Source organism: Manis pentadactyla, chromosome 8 (assembly GCF_030020395.1).
Source record: "Manis pentadactyla isolate mManPen7 chromosome 8, mManPen7.hap1, whole genome shotgun sequence".
NCBI classification, from domain to species: Eukaryota; Metazoa; Chordata; class Mammalia; order Pholidota; family Manidae; genus Manis; species Manis pentadactyla.
The window spans coordinates 129,751,406-129,773,166 of record NC_080026.1 but is presented as its reverse complement, the minus strand read 5'-3'; the positions used below and the strand labels follow the sequence as shown (position 1 = coordinate 129,773,166).

At 39.4% G+C, this 21,761-nt stretch overlaps 2 protein-coding genes across 3 annotated transcripts in view; one reads left to right on the top strand and one right to left on the bottom strand.

Moving 5' to 3' along the window:
* MCMBP (minichromosome maintenance complex binding protein) overlaps positions 1 to 4,917 on the top strand; it is a 44,265-nt gene extending 39,348 nt beyond the window's left edge. The window contains exons 15-16 of the mRNA XM_036898684.2: positions 2,636 to 2,724; positions 3,122 to 4,917. Coding sequence (XP_036754579.1) covers positions 2,636 to 2,724; positions 3,122 to 3,248 — 216 coding nt within the window. The 3' untranslated portion in view covers positions 3,249 to 4,917. The remainder of the gene's footprint in view (positions 1 to 2,635; positions 2,725 to 3,121) is intronic.
* Positions 4,918 to 5,564: 647 nt separating this feature from the next.
* INPP5F (inositol polyphosphate-5-phosphatase F) overlaps positions 5,565 to 21,761 on the bottom strand; it is an 85,855-nt gene continuing 69,658 nt past the window's right edge. For both annotated transcript variants that reach the window (XM_036898700.2, XM_036898701.2), the window contains 6 exons: positions 20,336 to 20,534; positions 14,022 to 14,093; positions 12,927 to 13,000; positions 12,375 to 12,503; positions 9,946 to 10,033; positions 5,565 to 7,851 (listed from right to left, as the gene is read on the bottom strand). In XM_036898700.2, the coding sequence (XP_036754595.2) occupies positions 6,702 to 7,851; positions 9,946 to 10,033; positions 12,375 to 12,503; positions 12,927 to 13,000; positions 14,022 to 14,093; positions 20,336 to 20,534 (1,712 nt within the window). In that variant the 3' untranslated portion in view covers positions 5,565 to 6,701. The remainder of the gene's footprint in view (positions 7,852 to 9,945; positions 10,034 to 12,374; positions 12,504 to 12,926; positions 13,001 to 14,021; positions 14,094 to 20,335; positions 20,535 to 21,761) is intronic.

Here is a 21,761-nt window from a genome sequence, read left to right as displayed (position 1 = left end):
GGTTTTTGTTGAGAAGTCATCTAGTTTCTGGTGAGAGGATTCTTTGTACACAAGGAGGCATTTTTGTTTTGTTTCAAGATTCTTTAGCTTTTGACAGTTTAACTGTGGTGTATCTAGGTGTGGATCTCTTAAGCTCATCTCACTTGGACTTTGTTGAGATTCTTGGATATAGAGATTATTGCACACTTGGGGTAAGGTTTCAGGAAATACTTTGCAAGTTTTTGGCCATTATTTCTTTAGTTTCTTTCTGCTCATTTCTCCCTTCCCTTGGTCACTCCCACGTATGCATATTGGTGCATCTGATAGTGGCCCACTTTTTAGGGTCTCTGTTCAGGTTTCCTCAGTCTTTTTGCTTTCTGTTCCAGAGGCTGAGTAAGATCAGCCCGCCCATCTTCCGTTTTGCAGAATCTTTCCTCTTTGTGCTCAAATATGCTGTTGAGCTTTTCTAGTGAGTTTTTTAATTTCATTTAGAAATACGTTTTTTAAATAATTTCTGCCTCTTTATTGATATTTTCTATTTGATGAGACATCATTCTCATACTTTCTTTTAGTTCTTTATATGTGGTGTCATTTAGTTATTTGAATGTATATAGAAAAACTGATTTACAGTTGTTGTCTAGTAAGTCCAGTATTTGGGTTTCCTCAAGGACGGTTTCTATTAACTGTTTTCCCAGTGAAGGGGGCCATATGTTCTTGTTGCTTTGTATGTGTCCTAATTTTTGTGTTGAAATCCAGACCTATTAAGTAATATGATGTGGCAACTCTGCTCTGGCCGATTCTCCCCACATCCTAAGGTGTGTTACTGCTGTTTGCTCTTGTTGCTTGTTTGGTGACTTTTATGAATTCTGTAGTCTGTTCTTTGGAGTATGCAGGGACTGAAGTGTCTGTTAGCTTAGTGGCCAATCAGTAATTACATAGAAATTTAATTTCCATAGATGTCTGGAAGCAGTTAAGTCTCCCAATCTAAGCCAAAGGGCCCTGTTACCATGTTGGGGCAAGCCTTTGAATCTCAGCCATGCAGTTTATAACTATGCTCTAGCTTTCACTTTAATCTTGCACAGAGCCTCAGGGTTATTCAAAGGAGAGACCTTAAGTCCTTCTTAGATCCTCAGAGCATGCACACAGGCCCGTGCATGCGGGTGGCCTTTAAATTCCTAGGGGGGAGAGAGAGAGAGAGAGAGAGAGAGAGAGAGAGAGAGAGTGTGTGTGTGTGGAGAGTGTGTGTGTAGAGAGAGTGAGTGTGTGTGTAGAGAGAGTGTGTGTGTGTGTAGAGAGTGTGTGTGTGTGTGTGTAGAGAGAGAGTGTGTGTGTGTGTGTGTGTGTAGAGAGTGTGTGTGTGTGTAGAGAGAGAGAGTGTGTGTGTGTGTGTAGAGAGAGTGTGTGTGTGTGTGTAGAGAGAGTGTGTGTGTAGAGAGAGTGTGTGTGTGTGTGTAGAGAGAGAGTGTGTGTGTGTAGAGAGTGTGTGTGTGTGTAGAGAGAGTGTGTGTGTGTGTGTGTAGAGAGAGAGAGTGTGTGTGTGTGTGTGTAGAGAGTGTGTGTGTGTAGAGAGAGAGAGTGTGTGTGTGTGTAGAGAGAGTGTGTGTGTAGAGAGAGAGTGTGTGTGTGTGTGGAGAGTGTGTGTGTGTAGAGTGTGTGTGTGTGTGTGTAGAGAGTGTGTGTGTGTGTGTGTAGAGAGAGAGAGAGTGTGTGTGTAGAGAGAGTGTGTGTGTGTGTGTGTGGAGAGTGTGTGTGTGTGTGTGTGGAGAGAGAGAGAGAGAGTGTGTGTGTGTGTGTGTGTGTGTGTGTGTGTGTGTGTGTCTCAAAGCCTCCTATAGACATTTCATTCCCTAGTTTTTCTTTTCAGGGTTTTGGTTAGCCTATTTGCCCCAGCTGTTATTTAATGCCTGAGGCAGCCAAGATGATCAATAATTGCTTCTGATTACTTTTGATAAATGTTCTAGGGGAAGAGGCTGTTTACACTGGAGCTCTGGACAGGCTCCCAGTCAGGTAAAATAAAAGACAACCTCGCAGATTGTTCCACACCAATCAGTCAAATGTTGACAGTTCTCTGGGAATGGTGCTTAGAAAGAGCTCTAGCCAGTACCCTCTCCAGTGTTTGCCAGGCTGTTTTCAGAGTTGCTTGGAGGAGTGGTGGGAGGAACAGGGCAAGTTTTAAAATGCCTCAAAGCTCAAAGTTCTTACTGTCTTGAATACATGCTCCTGGGATTTCTACAACTGTCTGGTTAATTTCTTGACTTTTGAAGAAGCTGATTTTGATCATTTTTGCTTGTGTTCTCATTCCCTACAATGGAGAAGAGAATTTTCAGAGGTCCTTACTCTGCCATTTTTGATGTCACTCTTCCTGTTTAAGGCATCGTTTTTGCTATACAAGTTGCTGACTTACCTATTTTCCTGGCCCTCTGAAACAAATCTGAGTTTTGTTATTTCGTTTAGAGTACTTTCATCAGTAGCATTAGTTATCTGTGTGAAGTGTGGTTCTCAGTCCCTTAACCCACATTGTCTCATTTGTCTAAGAGGCAAGGCTGACTTCATTTTTTCCATCAGTCAAGGAACCATGTTAGTTTCTTTTCCCTACAAAATGTAAGTGTCTGCTCATCAGGAACAGTTTTAAAGTCCATTTGCTCTTTTGATAAAGGCAGTTGAAGATGACTTTGTGGAGATGCGCAAGAACGATCCCCAGAGCATCACTGCCGACGATCTTCACCAGCTGCTCGTGGTAGCTCGGTGAGTGGTACGCGTCCAAGCCTGCTGCTTCAGCCAGTTAGTTATGAACCTTCTAATCTATTTCGGAGTAACTGAGGCAGACTTCTACAACTGGAAAGGAATTCTTTCCTTTTAAATAAAATGCCTTGTGAAATAGCTCACTTGGGGGGAATTGTATTTGGCGGGGGGATCACTTCCACGGAGCAGCCATACCAGTGCTTCTCTAAGCTTCAAACAGTAAGTCGTCCTCCAGACTTGACTCTCAAGAAAAGAGTCCTTTGTAGAACTCTTAACTTGGCACTTCACTTGTGTGTAGCTACCAGACCGTCCTGTCTCCCAGAATTCCTACGTCTTAAAAAAAAGAGAAAAGAGATTATCTTAGGTGTAGACTTGACTTTGTTTCTGTATTTCAAACCAGGTTTCTGTCTCTGAGTGCTGGTCAGACAACGCTGTCAAGAGAACGGTGGATAAGAGCAAAACAGCTGGAGTCTTTAAGAAGAACCAGGCTTCAGCAGCAGAAATGTATGAATGGAAATGAACTTTAAAGAGCTGATTCCTGTGAAAGATGGACAGATTGTAGCCACATTACTGTAAAATTCAAATATCATTTATACCACATTGTTTTGTAGATAATTTGTATCAAACACCAATGACTTTTCCTGAAATCCATCCTGGTAACATCTGAAGTTTATATAATATTCAGTAAGGGCTTTTACCTTACTGATTTTACGGAGCTTTTGAAGTTTGTTTTATAATAATATAAATTAGTAACAATGTACAAAAATGTATTTGATATTAAAGGTTTAATATTGATAATGTTGCTGATTATACCATTTCTATAGCTTCAATTAAGTCGTAGGCCAGACTCTGTTGAAATGCTAATATCAACTTCATTTGAAGAAAATTGTTGAAATTCTGAACTAAGAGTTGTTCACTTCAGATTTTTGAGTCTTTCCAATTAACAGTAGATCTGAATATTCAGTGGTTCAGGTTTGGGGAATGGGGTGTACTTGCCACTAATTCACATGACCATGTGAGATTCTGTATTATTTCCCAAATGTGACCACAGAAGCTTTTCCCCATTTAACAGTTGTTAACAATCTGCAAAACTAGTCAGTGGTTCCCAAACTTTTGAATTTCACAGACCAGTAAAATTTCCAAAAAATTTTGGGACAGGGCTGCCAATTTATTTTGCCAAAAGTAATCTGAAAGAAAGAAACGTTATCACTTTTTTTTTTTCCATAAAAGGACAATCTGAGAACAAGCGTAGTCCTTTAAATGGAATAAATGTAGCTTTTGGAAAGAACACTACATTGTCCTTTTCTCATTTTTCCCAGTGCATTTGGGAACCACTGTTTTATGGGACTCACTTAAGGGAATGCTGCCCTGTGGAGTTGTTTTGCCCACGTAAGAGAGCAAAATAGTTAATTTTTTTTAAATGCCTTATTTAGGAAAAAAAGTTTTCTTTTCCTAATAAATGTCATTTACTTGCTTTGATGTTGTATTTTGAACTATTTATCAATTAGTTCCAGATATGTCAGGATCAACTAACATTGTCTGCTAGCCCAGGAATGCCCATAAAATTGTAAGTAAAGGTTTTTCCCCAGACCATTGACAATTTTAACGGGACAAAAATATCGTTACCCATAGCTAGAAATCAAACTAATCAAAGTACAGTAGTATAACTGTGGCATCAGGGATCTTTGGAGAGGTTAGAACATTACTTCTTTAAGCTATCACAGTTACATATAAATTTCTTTAGTAACTTACCTATTTGGAAACATTAGAAATCAGTTAAATTATCCATAAATCACCCCCTGACCCCAGGCCTAAATTGACATTGATAACCAAGGAAACAGGGTCAGCTTTAAAATTTGAGGAATTTGTTATGCCTAATGAAGTGAAAACTAATTTAACTTTTCCTGAATGCAAATCTATTTTTATAAACTAATGTAAATAATCTGTTTATATTTAGAATTCTAACTGGTTTTCATTTTTATAATTGGTAGACCAGATCTTCCTTAAACTTTCAGAAATAAAGGCTTAACTGAGTTTGTAAGAATAAAATTCATCAGAGTAGATAGTTACCATGTGTTTATTGTGCCAATGTGAACTGTAATTTGCCAAAGAATTACATAATTTGTTTGGGCTTGCAGAAAAGTTCCCTTGAAAAGAAAACCCTTTCGAATAAATAAAACTTACAAATTACTAGTTCTTTGGGCTGTTTTTCATGAATTAAAGACTCACCCCATGTAATCTGTGTGGGAAAAGATCCTGTGTCCTCTTGGTGGAAAACTAGTAACAGGTAAACTTACGTATGGGAGGTGGTACTGCAGCAGCATCCTCCTGAAAACCCTACTCAGGTAGGAGAGGAATTCTGGGCTTCAGAAACCCTTTTTCCCTGCCTACATACTCAAGACATTACATTTGTTGATATAATGTGATGTTAATCCTATTTGAATAACCAGGAAACTGAACAGACATGTTATTACCCTGATTGGAACTAAACATCACATTTACTTTAGTTTTCAAGAACCTCTTTGGAATTAATTACTGTGGAGCTTAAAAACATTTTATCACATGATCTTGGCTTATATTCTCTTATTTCCCTTAATATTTTCAAGACCCAGAAGAAAAGCTGGTAAAGATCAGAGTAAAGCATTCAGTTTCAATGCTTGGGTTTTAAAATTTAATAGTTTGTGATACATTTTAACACTTTAACGTAATGAATATACTTCTTCAAAAGTATTAGACTGGGACCAAGTGTTCAATTGTAACAAACTTGCTTATGAATTCTTTGATTTAAAAGTCAAACCCTTATCTTAAAATGATATTCAAGAAATTCTCATACACACTGTCACTTTAAATTATAATTACTTTATTTTAAATAGTCACAAGATTAGACACCTCAAAAAAAAAAGATACGACTAATAAATAACAAAAGTGGAAATACTTTTCAAATTTACAAGAGACATAATGTTTGGCTGAGAATTACTTCAACAGAGTAACGCTCTAAAGATACCAGACAAACCAAATACTTACTTGGAATAAAGTGTGCAACTTTTTCTTCTATGGATTATAGGAGAGGCCCTGGTCAGTGGTCAGGGTTACAGTAATAAAATCAGTTTTAGCACAACTGTGCATCAGACTGTATTTTCAGTAGTTGTATGACAGTCTATATAAGACGTTAAGGAATGCCCCCTGCAAAAAATTAACAGCCTGAAGACATCTTTAAAGATTTACTAGTATTCTAATAAGTGTACATTCCTGAAAAGAGCAAAATTAAATATGTGCTGGTATTCACATCTGATACCTCAGGTTTTATGACTAAGAAGTCTTAATGGTCCTAGACTTTGGGATATACAAGGTGACGGGACATTTTAGAACTGTGTAAACAATATAGGGGAATTTAGGATCAAATGGGCATACTTTCTTGAATGTAGTGCCAATAACCCTCTTAACTCTTCATAGGGAATGATTAAGCCAACAAAACTAAACCAAGTTTTTATACTCAAATGCTTCTCTGTACTAGTAACACTTGGAAGTCACTAAAAACTAAATGTATTTACCTTGTAGAGGGTTATACCCAGAAACAAACTGACAAGTAGAACAAAAATTACGAAAAATGCTAATCCCCTAAATGTACACATGTCCATCTGTTATGCATCAAATTTCACACACTCCACCCACCCATCCCACTCCAAAAAAGGTTCAGGTTATTACAAACCAAAGTCATCTATTTCTATTACTTTCAAAGAAACAAATTGCTCCGTAGTGTATAAGATACTCAGGTTCACACATTCTAGGATGAAGCACTTGTTACCTGGCTCCCAATTCTGGAAATCTGATTAAGTTCAGACTCCTTCTAAAACCTTTCCCCAATAAACAGGATTTGTGATTCCTAGGTTCAAAGACAGTACAGGTTAAAATAGCCTAATACATGAAACCTTTTTTTTGGATTAAATAAAAGCCACAAGAGGATTCTTTGTGGCTAAAACCTAAATCTGAATTATTCGTGTCTGGCATTGTGTAAACATATTTTTAAGTTCATTGTGCTGGACTTCATTAACCACTTCAGGTTCAGCAGGACTCTTCTGAACCTTTGCCACTGCAAAGTTTATCCCCTGCGTTAACCCAGCTTGGGTAATACTGGCAACCTGGACCATGGAACTTCGAATCTTTGCAAAGGGAGAGGCTGCTCTGCTGCTGGCGCTCTCTGAAGGAGAAGGAGTTACACGAAGCCCAGTCTCCGATTCAAGCATGCTGGGTGTGGAGCCGGGGGTCTTTTGAGATAAGACTGAATGCACTGGTTCAACAGACAAAAACTGTGGGCCTGTTGCAGAAAAAGACACATCTAACTGAGACGGCCGAGAAGGTACCTGTTCTGTTGACTCAGATTGGCTTTCTTCATTAGAAACTTGATTGGTCATTTGATTTCCTTCCTCACTAGCCTGCTGAGAAACAGACATGGTTTCTGATAGATGGGTCATTTTGTTTTGTGCATCTTGCACAAATCTGTGGCAGTAAACATCCATGGGCTTGGCACAGCCAGTCAATAGGTTGTCAGCAGAAGGACTTTTCTTCAAAGGAGACTCATGGTCTTTTCCAAGGCCACTTCCATGAGCAACAGCAACCTCCGAAGGACCGTGAATGCTGATATCAGTGCTGCTAATGGACTGGGATCTACTGCCTAGTCGAGGTGCTGAAGCAATAATACCACAACTAGGAAGAACATAGTCCACTGGCCCTACGTTCTCTAAAGAATTACCTAGCTGCTTGTCTTCATCAGACTTGGAATTTGTAAGGAATTCATCAGAATGGTATGAGTCATTATCTGAAGACATTTCCCCATCAGACACTCCCTGGACTTTATTATCCATCACACCTGTGTTTTCCATGGTTTCAAGGCTACTATCTGATTTCCAAAGATTTACTTTTAAGTTTGGTTTTAGAAAGTTAACTTTCATTTCAGGTTTTGTAAAGTTTCCTAGCTTTCGTAGATTGCCAATATTTACATTGGATTTGGTCTGTTTCACTTTTTGATTTAGCGATGAAAATTTGCTCATTAAAAATTTTTTTCCCTGGGCCAAAGAGCCTTGGTTTTTAGATCTGATACCAATGATGTCTTCATGAGGTTTACTGCTCTTCCTACAAATCAGAGGAGAAAAAAGTTAGTTCCCATAGAATCCAATATATCACTCCAATTATTAAAATGAAATTCAAACCTAATTTCTTGAAAACAGTGCATTGCTAATTAATAAATTCAGATAACTCCTTGGAATTCATGCTAAAACAGTACTGTCCAATATAAATAAATATATGAGCTATATATGTAATTTAAAATTTTCTAGCAGCCACATTAAAAAATGTGAAATTTTGGTAGTACTTTACTTAGCCAATACATACAAAATGTTGTCATCTCATATGTACATATATCAATATTAAAAGATGACTGAGCTATCTTTTTCCTTTTTTGAGCTATCTTACTATTTTTTGTTGTAAGTCTTTGAGACAGTCAATGAGTATAGCATTTTACAACAGGCAGCGGGAGCCTTTGTTAAGGATGCTGCTGAGTCATCCCCAGGCACTGCTGGGAACTGGCTGGGCTGCTTCTAAGTCCAGCAAGTAGGCCACAGATGTCTCCTGCCATGTACTCTGTCCTCGTCTTCCTCAAACAGGCCACCTGGTGCCCTGAAGAGCCACCCTACGGAAACACTATCTGCAATATCCTAATTCTGCTCAGTGATGCTCTTCACAATAACTGGATTAATTTTGTGGAGTTCTTTTGGATCAAACTTTTGTAACTGATCATTGTTACTGCATGTTTCCTTCAACTGCTTCTCCCTGGCACTCAGAGGCAGAGGCAGTGGAGAAAGGATGGGCCCCAACCTGGGTCTTGTGTATTAGAATAAATTTGTTTCAAAAACCCACACCAAAATTCAGACTGACAGCACTCCCCTTAACTGCAAGGATTTTTTCAAGGACCTCCAGTGGGTTCCTGGAACTGAATAATGCTGGGCCCTCGGTACACTATGCTTTTCCTATACTTAAACAACTATGATAAAGTTTAACTCACAAATTAGGCCCAGTAAAAGATTAACAACAATAACTACTAATAAAAATTACAACAATGTACTATGTTATGTGAATGTGGTATCTCTCAAAATATCTTTTGTACTGTACTCACCCTTTGTGTGATGATGTGAGATAAAATTCCTATGTGGTGAGATGAAGGGAGGTGAATGAGGTAGGCACTGTGATATAGCATAAGGCTATTATTGACCTCCTGACAATAATACATCAGAAGTAGGACCATCTGCATCTGGACTCTGGTTGACAGGGGTAACTGAAACCGTGGCAAAGGGGGAACTGCTATAGTTGCCACATTTTAAAGAGTCCAGTCACATGCAGTAAGTGGCTACCATTTGGGGAAGCGCAGGTCTACCAACGTCTACAACCTCAACAGCCAGCAAAGGCAATGCTGACTATAAATGGGAACCTACTGCATCTCACCTAAAGCGGTCTATACACATTCCAATTCGACTAAATTCAGATGGAGGTGAAATCAGTTTTCTATGGGTTACCTTAATTTTTCTAAAAAGCTTGGTTACATTTAACATAATTAAACTCTGTTTTTCCTTTTGGCACCCCGCATGACAGCTATGAGAAAAAGTCAGTGCTATTTGCCACACGTCTCAGTACATACATTTGACTCTGGCCAGTCATACAGTATTGCTGGTCATGAGACTATTTCATAAAAATTATGATGTTAAAAGAGTAGTGAAACAGACATTAAAGTCTCTACTAACAAAGAGACTGCTGTTCTTTAGATGACTGGCTCTCTTCTCTAATAGAATGTGGACTATGAAACCTGCTCATTAGATGGAAAAAGCTATAAATTTTAATGATAAGAAATGTTTATGGGCATTCTTTTCCAAAATTCAAAAACCTAGTGTTTAAAACATATTGGTTGTTTAGTTACTTAAATATGAATTATTCGTCTCTTGAGTATATTTGAGTTTTAAAATACACAGCTTGTGGCCATAATTTAAACAGAAAGTATTATTTTTGATTCACAGAAATGTGATACCTCCCTCCCTAAATACCAACATATTAATTATCATAATGTGGTTCCTTCCCCTTGCCCCTCACCTCCTCCTCCTTGCAAATACATTTAAATAAGATAAGATTTTGGATGATAATGCCTTTATTTGTGAGAGAAAATCAAAGCAGTATACTCACCTCTCAAGTTTTTTCTCGATTATTGGTACATCTAATCCCATGGCTTGCTTGGTGATCTGTAGCATCTCTGCAATGCACTGAAGGGTATCTGAAACTCAAATATAACTGCTTAAAAATTTCTCCAAAAACATACTAAAAAAATAGCAGCTCTAACTCAGAGATCCAAAATGAAATTTGTGGTCTTAAAATTAAATACACATTGCTAGGAACAATTAATATTGTCAAAATGGCCATCCTGCCCAAAACAATACACAGATTAGATGCAATCCCTATCAAATTACCAACAGCATTCTTCAATGAACTGGAACAAATAGTTCAAAAATTCATATGGAAACACCAAAGACCCTGAATAGCTAAAGCAATCCTGAGAAGGAAGAATAAAGTGTGGGGGATCTCACTCCCCAACTTCAAGCTCTACTACAAAGCCATAGTAATCAAGACAATTTGGTACTGGCACAAGAACAGAGCTACAGACCAATGGAACAGCCTAGAGAATCCAGATATATATGGTCAACTAATATTCGATAAAGGAGCCATGGACATACAATGGTGAAATGACAGTCTCTTCAACAGATGGTGCTGGCAGAACTGGACAGCTACATGCAAGAGAATGAAACTGGATCACTGTCTAACCCCATACACAAAAGTAAATTCAAAATGGATCAAAGACCTGAATGTAAGTCATGAAACCATAAAACTCTTAGAAAAAAACATTTGCAAAAATCTCTTGGATGTGAACATTAGCGACTTCTTCATGAATATATCTCCCCAGGCAAGGAAAACAAAAGCAAAAATGAACAAGTGGGACTATATCAAGTTGAAAATCTTCTGTACAGCAAAGGACACCATCAATAGAACAAAAAGGTACCCTACAGTATGGGAGAATATATCCATAAATGACAGATCCGATAAAGGCTTGACATCCAAAATATATAAAGAGCTCACACACCTCAACAAACAAAAAGCAAATAATCCAATTAAAAAATGGGCAGAGGAGCTGAACAGACAGTTCTCCAAAGAAGAAATTCAGATAGCCAACAGACACATGAAAAGATGCTCCACATCGCTTGTCATAAGAGAAATACAAATTAAAACCACAATGAGATATCACCTCACACCAGTAAGGATCGCCACCATCCAAAAGACAAACAACAACAAATGTTGGCGAGGTTGTGGAGAAAGGGGAACCCTCCTACACTGCTGGTGGGAATGTAAATTAGTTCAACCATTGTGGAAAGCAGTATGGAGGTTCCTCAAAATGCTCAAAATAGACATACCATTTGACCCAGGAATTCCACTTCTAGGAATTTACCCTAAGAATGCAGCACTCCAGTTTGAAAAAGACAGATGCACCCCTATGTTTATCGCTGCACTATTTACAATAGCCAAGAAATGGAAGCAACCTAAGTGTCCATCAGTAGATGAATGGATAAAGAAGATGTGGTACATATACACAATGGAATATTACTCAGCCATAAGAAGAAAACAGATCCTACCATTTGCAACAACATGGATGGAGCTGGAGGGTATTATGCTCAGTGAAATAAGCCAGGTGGAGAGAGACAAGTACCAAATGATTTCACTCATATGTTGAGTATAAGAACAAAGGAAAACTCAAGGAACAAAACAGCAGCAGAATCACAGAACCCAAGAATGGACTAATAGTTACCAAAGGGAAAGGGACTGGGGGGGATGGGTGGGAAGGGAGGGACAAGGGTGGGGAAAAAGAAGGGGGGCATTACGATTAGCATGTATAGTGTGGGGGAGGGGGGCACGGGGAGGGCTGTGCAACACAGAGAAGACAAGTAGTGATTTTACAGCATCTTATTACACTGATGGATAGTGACTGTGAAGGGGTGTGGGGGGGACTTGGTGAAGCGGGGAGCCTAGTAAACATAATGTTCTTCATGTCATTGTAGATTAATAATACCAAAATAAAATAATAAAAAAATAATTAAATACACATTTATTTGCTGCAATTTACAGAAATCTGCTACTTGGTCATTACCTTCACCACTAAAGAAAAATGTTCTAAAACAAATTTTAATGAAAGAGTAAATACAGAGCTAAAGAACCAAATCAGCTGGAGTTAAAAGTTTATTCTAACTCTTACTTGTCCGAACACTGTGCTAGATACCAAAGCAACAGCCATGGTCCCTGACTACTACCTACGAGTGGCATTTGTGGTGGGAAAAGCCCTGGCATCCATATGGCCAAACACTCAGAATTCCCATTATAGATTCCCTTACCCTAAACTACATGGGGTCAAATAATCTTGTGTAGCTGGGAACTAAATCTACTTCAAGTCTCAGATCACGAAGCTGTGTCCATGGATCATTCTGTTAGAAATGGTATGTGCTGTCCACAATGCCCCTTGGACTTAAAAAAAGCAGAAGTCATCACTGAATATTTTCATCTCTCTCCATTACCTTTTCCATCCTCTTCTGGATTGCGCATCACAGCTCTCAGTGTATGGAAATAGCCACTTGCTTCTTTGTATCTATAGTGCAGTCGCATGCATGAGAACTTTGGCTTACCAAAAAGAGTGGGTTCAGGACCTAAAGACCAAAATGAGTATGTGTAAATTTTTCCTGTAATATTCACTTCCATCTGTATCTTCAAAAGACCAACATACATTCATCAATTAGGTATTTAGCACATTCTTCATAATCTAAACAAAAGCACATAAAATATAAGCTTATGACAATTTCGTCTGATGAGACTATAAATAAAAATTCTTCAGTCTCAAATATTTATACTTTGTTACTCCCTGTTAATCTTCATAAGGTGAGTAATAAAAGAAGTACAGTTATTATTAGACTATATCCATCACCAATCTCTCAAAAATAGAAGAATCCTAAGAAAAGAATATCCCTTTGTGGTTCTAATAAAATGTTATACTGGTTATAATAATTTGATACACTCTAGGAAAAAAGACCACAATTTGCTTTCTATGATTTGGTTAGTATGTTAAAATTTACCTATTTCTATTTTTTCCAGGTCTTCTAGACTTAGCCGTTGATATTGGTTTACTTTATCAACTTCATCATCATAACTAGATAAAGGGATAAAAGCAGGATTAAAATAAAAAGTGTATTTCTAGCTTAGATATAATAGTACCATCTACTACACAGCTAAAAATCTTCCATGGCACAATACATTCTGGGGTAGAGTTAAACATAAATATTTTGAAAACTAGATGAAACATCACATACACAGTTCAATAGAAAAGGAAAATCAGTTTATAGATTTCACACTAAAATCAATTACAAAGCAAAAATCAGTTTTATAAAAACTTGTGAAATAAAAAAGCAAATCTAAAACGAAAACACATACACACACACACTGAAGCTATGTATTTGTGAAGCTATGTAACACAGCAGAAAAATCTCGATATTTAAGACCAATAATGAAAAATCTATATGATCAATACCAATGGGCACCTGCGCCAAAGACTAAAAAAATGATTCTTCAACCAAGGCCAAAAAGAAAGTGCATATTTACTTAGGGAAAAAAACCTCTCAGTTCTGGTAAGGCTATGAGAAGTACTTGTATTTCTGCTAGCAGCATTGTTTATTGGTAGTCTTCCTAGAAAGGTGGCAATAAACCACAAAAGCCATATAATTCATCATACCCTACAACAAAAGAGAAGTGCGTGCACATGTACACACGATTATCCACACAGAGACAGCTGTATCATTCATAATAACAAAAAAGTCTAAGTATTTCAATGCCTAATAAGGGGGACATACAACTATGGCACAGTAATATAAATACAGATATATGGTCAATAACAGTAAAAACAAGTGGAGTACCTGAAAACGTGGGAGATATACATAGGAACTACCACTAAATGCTAACAGTATCATATAAACACACTGATTATAACTCAAATTACATTTTCATATTGATAAAAGGAAGTCAGTGATGTAACAATTATGTAAGGTAAAGGGGTTTAATAAAGTTTCTTAAAATATATGATAAAGCCATATTCTTAAGCTTTTTGTGTTATGAATTCTAAAAAGGAAATTTACTCAAACTTAAAATTAAAAGCTTTAAATCAATAAGCAACTTACTAGGCCACGTAGTATGCAGAGTTAGAAAGCAGTAAGAGCACATCCACATCTCTGTGAGTAGCATCAGTGAGGCTAAACAGATATGACAAGAGGGAATTAAATAATTTCATTTGCATCTGCATTTTTGCCAAGCTTATTTCTACAGTAGAGCCACTTATGATAAAAGACTGGCTGGGATGGGAGGAGAAATAAAATAAGATTAAGTGAAACGTATACAATCTATCCATTTAGCAATTAAAGAAAAAAAAAAAAGGAACTCAGGGAAGGGGGTGGGTAGGTGGAGGGAGGGGCTGGAGGTGAGGAGCAGTCCCTTCTCAGAGGTGACCCAGGAGGGAAGGACTCAGGGGAAATGGGTAACTCTGGGGGTGCAGGGAGTGGGGGTGGGGAGGTAAGGAGGGGACTGGTGGGGGACTGGAAAAAAAAGAAAATGCGAGGCTGAAAATGGGGATATTCTCTAATTATATCACAACTAAATCTTCAAAATGACATTGCATATTCAGACATTTTTACAGTCATATGGAAAGCATCCTTTTAAAGAATTTTACATAAATGTTAACATTTATGTGCAAAATTGGAACCAAGCCCCAAGCTACTTTACATTTTTCTTACTATAGGTTAATTTACTTGACTTTTAAGGAACAAGTAAACATTTCCTTATTCTAAGTACGTTTTGCCGTATTTTACCTCCACTCTTAAAACTATCAGAATAAGGGTTAGAAACTAAACCAGTAGTTTTGAGCTAGTAAACCAAAAACTACAGTAAAATATATATCTTCCTAAGATTATTAATCAACAGATAGCACAGGCAGAATCTGAATTCAAATAAAACTCAAATCTAATATCCATCCAACATGAGTAACAGCCTTTCCAATGAAAAGGTGAAAATCAGTCTATGTTCTTATAATTGGTCTCGAAATTCCACTGTATGAGTAGATTTATACCTTCGACTTTCAGACCTATTTGCCAAGACTTATTAAAATGCTACTGAAAAACAAATGGAAAGCAGTCGGGGGAAACGACCACTTGTAGAAGGAATTTAAGTCAGGTACCATCTGCGTCAGAATGATGTCATTGTTTAACGCGTACTTGCAGAGAATATTTTACCAAAATCAAACTGCGGCATTTTACATCAGCGGCACCTTGCTGCGATTTGACTGATGGTCGTAATTTCAAATAACAAATTCGCCTCAGTTGTCACCTCAAGTAATATACCAAAAAATACAACAAATGCTAAGATGCCGGGACCCGACAACACATAGATGAGTACCGACCAATCAATCAACAGGACAAACCAGAAATTCAACGAAGCTGGCAGCGTCACGCGTGCCGACACGGAACAACACCGGGAACCGACAGGTGGCTTTGCACGGTAATACTTACGTGCACTGAAAACTGTCGCTTAGCCGAGCCACAAAAATCACGTCACGACACACAGACTACTATGAAGTAAATTCTACTCCTACTAATTAGTGTTACTTCAACCAAGCTTCATATTTTGGCATCGATATTTACATCAAACGTGATCCTCAGTCACAAACGTTATGTCCGAAAGAAAAAAGCACTTGGCACGGAACAGGCGGTCCGCAAAATGTCCCCCTCACCCCCCTCCCGCGCCGGTGCTGAAGCCTCGGCTGCCCCGGACTTGGCGACCTTCCCCGCCAGCCAACAAAAAGGAGGCGCGTTTTCACCACCACAGGAAGAGGAGGACCCCGGTGCGCCCGGCCCGCGGCAGCTCTGCGGAGGCCGCCCTACTCGTCCTTGGTCTCCTGCCAGTCAGGCAAGCCCTCCTTCCACACGATGAAGACAAACACGGCCAGCACTACGTGCAGCCCCACCACTGCGACAATGGTCGCGTAAAAGCCACTGTCGTCAGGCGACATTAACAGGAGACTCTGGAAAAGGAGTAGTTTACACGAAAAATACAACCCCACAGGAACTTTAACCATAAGTCCTGCAAAAAGGAGAAAAATCTTGAAAGTCGTGGCCAGGCTGCCACCCTCAGGCTTGGGCTCGGCGGCGCTGCCCGCGGCATTGCCGGTGGCGTTGGCGGGCCGCTGGGCCGACGGCGGGGGCCTGTGGGAGCGCGGCATTGTCAGTCCGTCTGTCCGTCTGTCTAGGAGTGGCAGGCAGTTAGCGCCACCTGCACCCGATCCTCCGTGCTCGCTGCTGACTGCGGCGACTGCAGCGCGGCCGCACCAAGCCCCGCCCCGCTCACGATGCGGTAGGCCGCCCACGCTGCCGCGGCACTTGCCGAGTGCGCATGCGTGCCGAGCCTCCACTAGGGGGCAGGACGGCCCGCTGGTTCCAGGGAGCGCGCATGCCCCTTCCTGAGGGATGCTCCCTACTGCTCGAGGGCACGCGGGCGGGCGGCTGCAGCACCGACACAAACAGGTCCCCTACACTATGACATGCCTAACAACACGGCTGTAAAACACTCACTAAACTACGATGCAGAGAGAAGTGGTCATCTATTCCCGGTGTAGAAAAGTGGGTTAAATACAGAGTTCGACAAATCAGTGAGCCTTGCGGAGATGCTGAGGCGCACCAGGACAGTACGTCCGACTCCTTTCATCTGAGGCTCCTCTTCCGGCCGCGGTGCCGCAGCAGGGGCTGATCACTGTCATTCAAGCCAGCTTTTCCCGCGGCAAGGCGGCTGCAAGGGAGAGACTGGAGAAGACTCAACAGAGCCGGAGAGGTCCGGCCTGTGGGTGCTGGAGGCTGTCTGCGGGCGAGGACACCGGGAAAGGAGCCACGCTTGCGTCTGAACAGAAAGAGGGCAGCCACTGAGTGCGCACCACGCGGGGACACGGCACTCCAGCCAGAGCCGCGCTGGACAGTTCCAGCTGGGCCTTTGGGAGGCCCAGAGAAGGAACCAGGCATTCTTGCTGCCCTGCGTAGTAGGCCTGCGTGTTTGTAAACTGCTCGCTTTAACTGCTTTTCTGCCAGATACTTGAACAGGCTTGGGACTGCAGTGAGGTGAGGCAGGCACTGGCTGGTCTCCAACACAAAACTTAGGGGAGTACCAAAAAAACTCAGCTATCGAAATAATTTGGTGCAGTATTTTTAAAAAAATCAAAATTGATGCAAAAATATGATGAACAAAATGTAACACTTGAAATAAAGACAGGATTCACTCCTGCAACTTGTACAACCCTATCCCACTTAGCAGCTCTATCCACTTCTGGGCCCTGAAAAGCTTTATTTACAAAAATGTGTAACAACAACAAAGACACACAGCCCAATTTCTAAAAATGGGTAAAAGATTTGAAGACATTTTTCTAAGGAAAATACATGAATGGCCAACAACCTCATACACACACAAATCCTCAACACTGTCACTAGGAAAACACAAATCAAAACCACAGTGACATACCACTTCACACCCACTAGCATGACTACAATTTTAAAAACAGAAAATAAGTGTTGGTGAAGACATGGAAAAATTGGAACCCTCATACATGGCTGGTGGGAACGTAAAATGGTACTGTCACTGTAGAAAATAGTTCGGTGGTTTCTCAAAAGTTAAACATAGCATTATGCATGATTCAGCAATTTCTACTCCTAGGCATACACCCAAAAAGAAAAACAGATGTCCAAACAAAAACTTGCACACAAGTATTCACAGCATAAGTATTTACAGTGCCCAGAATACCCATAAACAACCTAAATGCCCATCAACAGAAGAATGGATTAACAAAATGTGGTATATCCACACAATGAAATATTACTCAGCTACAAAAAAGAATGAAGTTCTGATATATGCACAATGTGCGTGAACCATGAAAATATTATGCTAAGTGAATGAAACCAGTCACAAAAGGCCACATATGATTTCACTGATAGGAAATTTCCAGAACAGGCAAATCTAGAGAAACACAAAGTAGCAGTTGCTTAACACTGGGGGTATGGGTGGATAGGGGAGTGACAGCTAAAGAGTCTGAGGCTTCTTTTTGTGGTGATAAAAATGTTCTAAAATTGACTGTGGTTATGGCCTCACAACTCTGAATATTCTAAAAACCACTGAATTGTATATGGATTTCATCTCAAAGGTTTAAAAAAAACCACATACACAGCCCAGGAGAACATGGTGGAGGCAGGCAGGTGTGGACTGTTGATGGTGCCACACCTACCACTGGCTGGCTGGCTGGAGGTCTGAGCCCCACCGCCATTCCCAAACTACCTCTGGCTGTCCTCCATTAGGGACCACCCTCTCTGGGTCCATCTCCCCGGCTCAGCTGACAGACTGTCCAAAAAGGTTCTGTAACAAACAGCCCATAAGCCATGACCACTAGACACACAAATGCTGGGCCAGGTTAAGACCTATAGACAAGGCAGCAATAGGTACAGAACAAAATGCACTTAATAGCACAGAAATGGAAGCAAAAAAAGGTGTCATCACCCATCAGGAAATGTGAGACTATTTGGAAACAGACACTGATAATCTTAATGGAAAGCACCACTTACTGAAAACCTCATAATGTGCTTGAATTTGAAAGTTTAACTTGCAGTAAAGGAAGAATGGGCTCTGCTTTTTTGCAATATGCCCCTCATCTGTATAACCCAAATGGGCCCAGTGAGCAAAGGGAAGGATGCTGTCTGGCATATGTTACTGATGATGTAAGCTATTCTTCATCAGGAGCTTTAACCAGAGAAGAGAATAGAAGACAATCACTGACTCCCTGTTATCAGAAAGCCAAACTTTATAGTGCAGAATTAAAGAAAAATGAGGAGTGCAATTGCTGGGCACTAGAGAGGGGTAGAAGTCAAAAAATCAAGAAGAAAGAGAAGTATTTCATCATGTTAATGAGGAAAAGAGAAAACTGAAGCACAACTATATTTCTGAAATAGGCACTTGGAAGCTGGGAATGTACTACTCAATTTGGGAATCTACCCAACAAGGATTTCTTAAAGACCAGGTCCTAGAAGACTAGTCTTGTTTCAGCAGTATTTTGGTACAATATAGTACCAGCAATCTGTGTTGTCCCAGTGAGTCCAGTTGCCAGAAGTCTGGGTGTTTTCATTTATCTTTTTCTTAAATGCAAGAAACTTCTGACTCTTTAACAAGTGTGCTTGCCTAAATTTTGTTGCAAGCTTTAAACAGCATACATAAATACACACTACATTTTTCTCAAACTCCTAACCCAGAACACCAACTTCACACAAGAATTACAGGACTGGAAATCAAATCAGATGTAATGTGACCTTACATAATGGTTATCAGCTTTAGAACTAAGCCTTTTGGTCATTCCCTATTCAATTACCTCCAAAGTAGAAATAAAAATACTTGATCTAAGGAAGATGACACTCTTAATAATTTAAATGCAAAGTTAAAACTCAAGCAAAATGCAGGTGTACTGCCTGCAGTTATCTCTGAATGGGAATTAAAAGTATTACCTTTTTTGGTGCTGCGTTAAGTTGAGCTGCTGCTATTTGAAAAAAACCTAAGGTACGTGAATCAAAACATTTTACCAAATGGCTTATAAGAGCACAGAAATTTTCTGCTAAATTGCAAGAAAAGCCTCATCTCTTAAATTTTAAGAGTCTGCAATTCACATCCATATATTCAGTACTAACAAAGCAAAATAATCCATGAAATTAAAGTCATAGGTTTCCCTATGAACCTGCAGTCAATATTGTTTTTTATTTCATTTTAATGTATGTAAATGCTACCTTGCATTGACTTCTTTCAAGCTTGTTTTATGCATTTATTAAAAATACATGAAATGTAAAATGAGATAAAAATCTAAACAGAACCTTTTATACTCAGAGCTTTGTCTAGAATTTCCTGAAATGTTTCTCATTCATAATATTGAAGATCATTTTAGATGTCGGCCAAAAAAGCAGGTGTTCAATCAGGTGGATATAGATCCTGTTGTTCATTATGAAGAACCACTTGACACTGGATGATTTTTATATTAGTTGGCCTATTCTTTTTAAGAAAGACCAGGACCACTTCACAACCTGTCAGAGTAACTAGCATCTCTGCACCTCTCACTGTGCTCACTTACATGTGTTAATACGGTAAACCCAGATTCTATAGGGAGAACACACAGTCAGCTGTGAACGACAGTTCCACATTTTTTCTTCAAATCAAATACTGCATTAAAATATTTATTACCGAGTTTTTAGTGCCTCCTCGATTTTGCACCCAAGACAAATATCTGATTCAGCTCGCCTTAGAAGCAGCCCTGTATCTGAAAACTGCCACGCAATACACATCCTGCCCACAGCTTTATGGACAACTACTAGCATTCATCACAAGGGCAACAGGAGAAAGTTAAGCACATTGTTACCAGGACACCACTCCAACTTACCTGGGGTCACAGTCAATGAGGGCCCAGCCCCCATGGAACTTTTCATTATCAGGCAGCAGTAACTTCATGTAACTTTGTAAAAGCTGGCTAATTAGTTCCTGGTGGCTTCTCTGATTTTCCTTATGCAGAGCTTCATGCTCCTTCTCCTTGGTAAATATGGAATACAGGTCTTCTGTCACTGGGATGCCTTGCATCAAATCTAGAGCAGAAATTATTAATAACTATCATCATCTTAGCTTACTAACACATTTTTAAACAAAAGAGAATATAAGACCTAAAACAAGAGCACTCTTAAGGAAACACAGGCATAAATCTTGCAACCTTGGATTAGGCATATTTGTTAAGATATGACACAAAAATTACAAGCAACTAAAAGAAAAAAACAGACAAACTGGACAGCACCCAATTAATTTTTTTGTATGTGCTTCAAAGGGCAATATCACAAAAGTGAACAAGAAAACCCACAGAATGGAAGAGAATATTTACAAATCATCTACCTGATAAGGGATTTGTTCCCAGGATATATAAAGAATTACCACAACTCAATAAAAAGACAAGCCAATTTTAAAACGAGCAAAGTATCTGAACAGAACTGATTTCTTCCTGGTGTGACAGGTGGCTCAAGCCTTAACAAATCATTATGATCCCATGCCCTGTAGTCGTTTGGGACAGTGAGACTGGAGGAGGCTTGGGAGAGACCTGCGAATGGCCCTACAAGGGGAAGCAACAAACCCAGGCTGCTACTGGCCTTCTTGCACCTGCGAAGAGCTCCAGCTGCAGGATTAAGATGAAGCTGATGCTGTGTAAGGCCAAACCGAGAGGGGCAGAACCTGGGTCCTTAATGACATAACTGTCCCTAAATCAACCAACAAAAGAAAAATATCTTATTTTTCCTAAGTAAACTGTTAAAATCCAATTTTCCAGTCAAAAAACACCTTATGTGTGTGGCACATGAACCCAACTTCCTTACCCTTGACTTCTCAAATTCCTAACTGGCCTGTGTCTAGGCTGCACTATTTCGTGTATGATAACTACTCAGGTTAAAAATAAGATTTTAAAGATATTCTCAAAGACCATAGGAAAAGGTATTACATTTGAACACTTACACTGAAAACTAATTCAGAACACTCTACATTTACTTTAATTCCATAGGTAATACTTTCATGAATTCACGGCGTGAATCCACTGGGCAAACTAGCCTCCATTTCCTTTTCTAAATAGTAAGAATTGGTTAGGATAATCTCTAAATCTGATAACCTGTATCAAGTTAATTCATGCTTATAGGAAAGGATTATGTGTTTGTACACAGCAAGAACTTATGATAAATGTCATATGGGGAAAGAAAATCATCTTGTTAAACATCTTGCAGTCCTGAGCAATGGAAAAACAAATAGAACATGGGACTTTTAGTTGATGAGGTTTTACC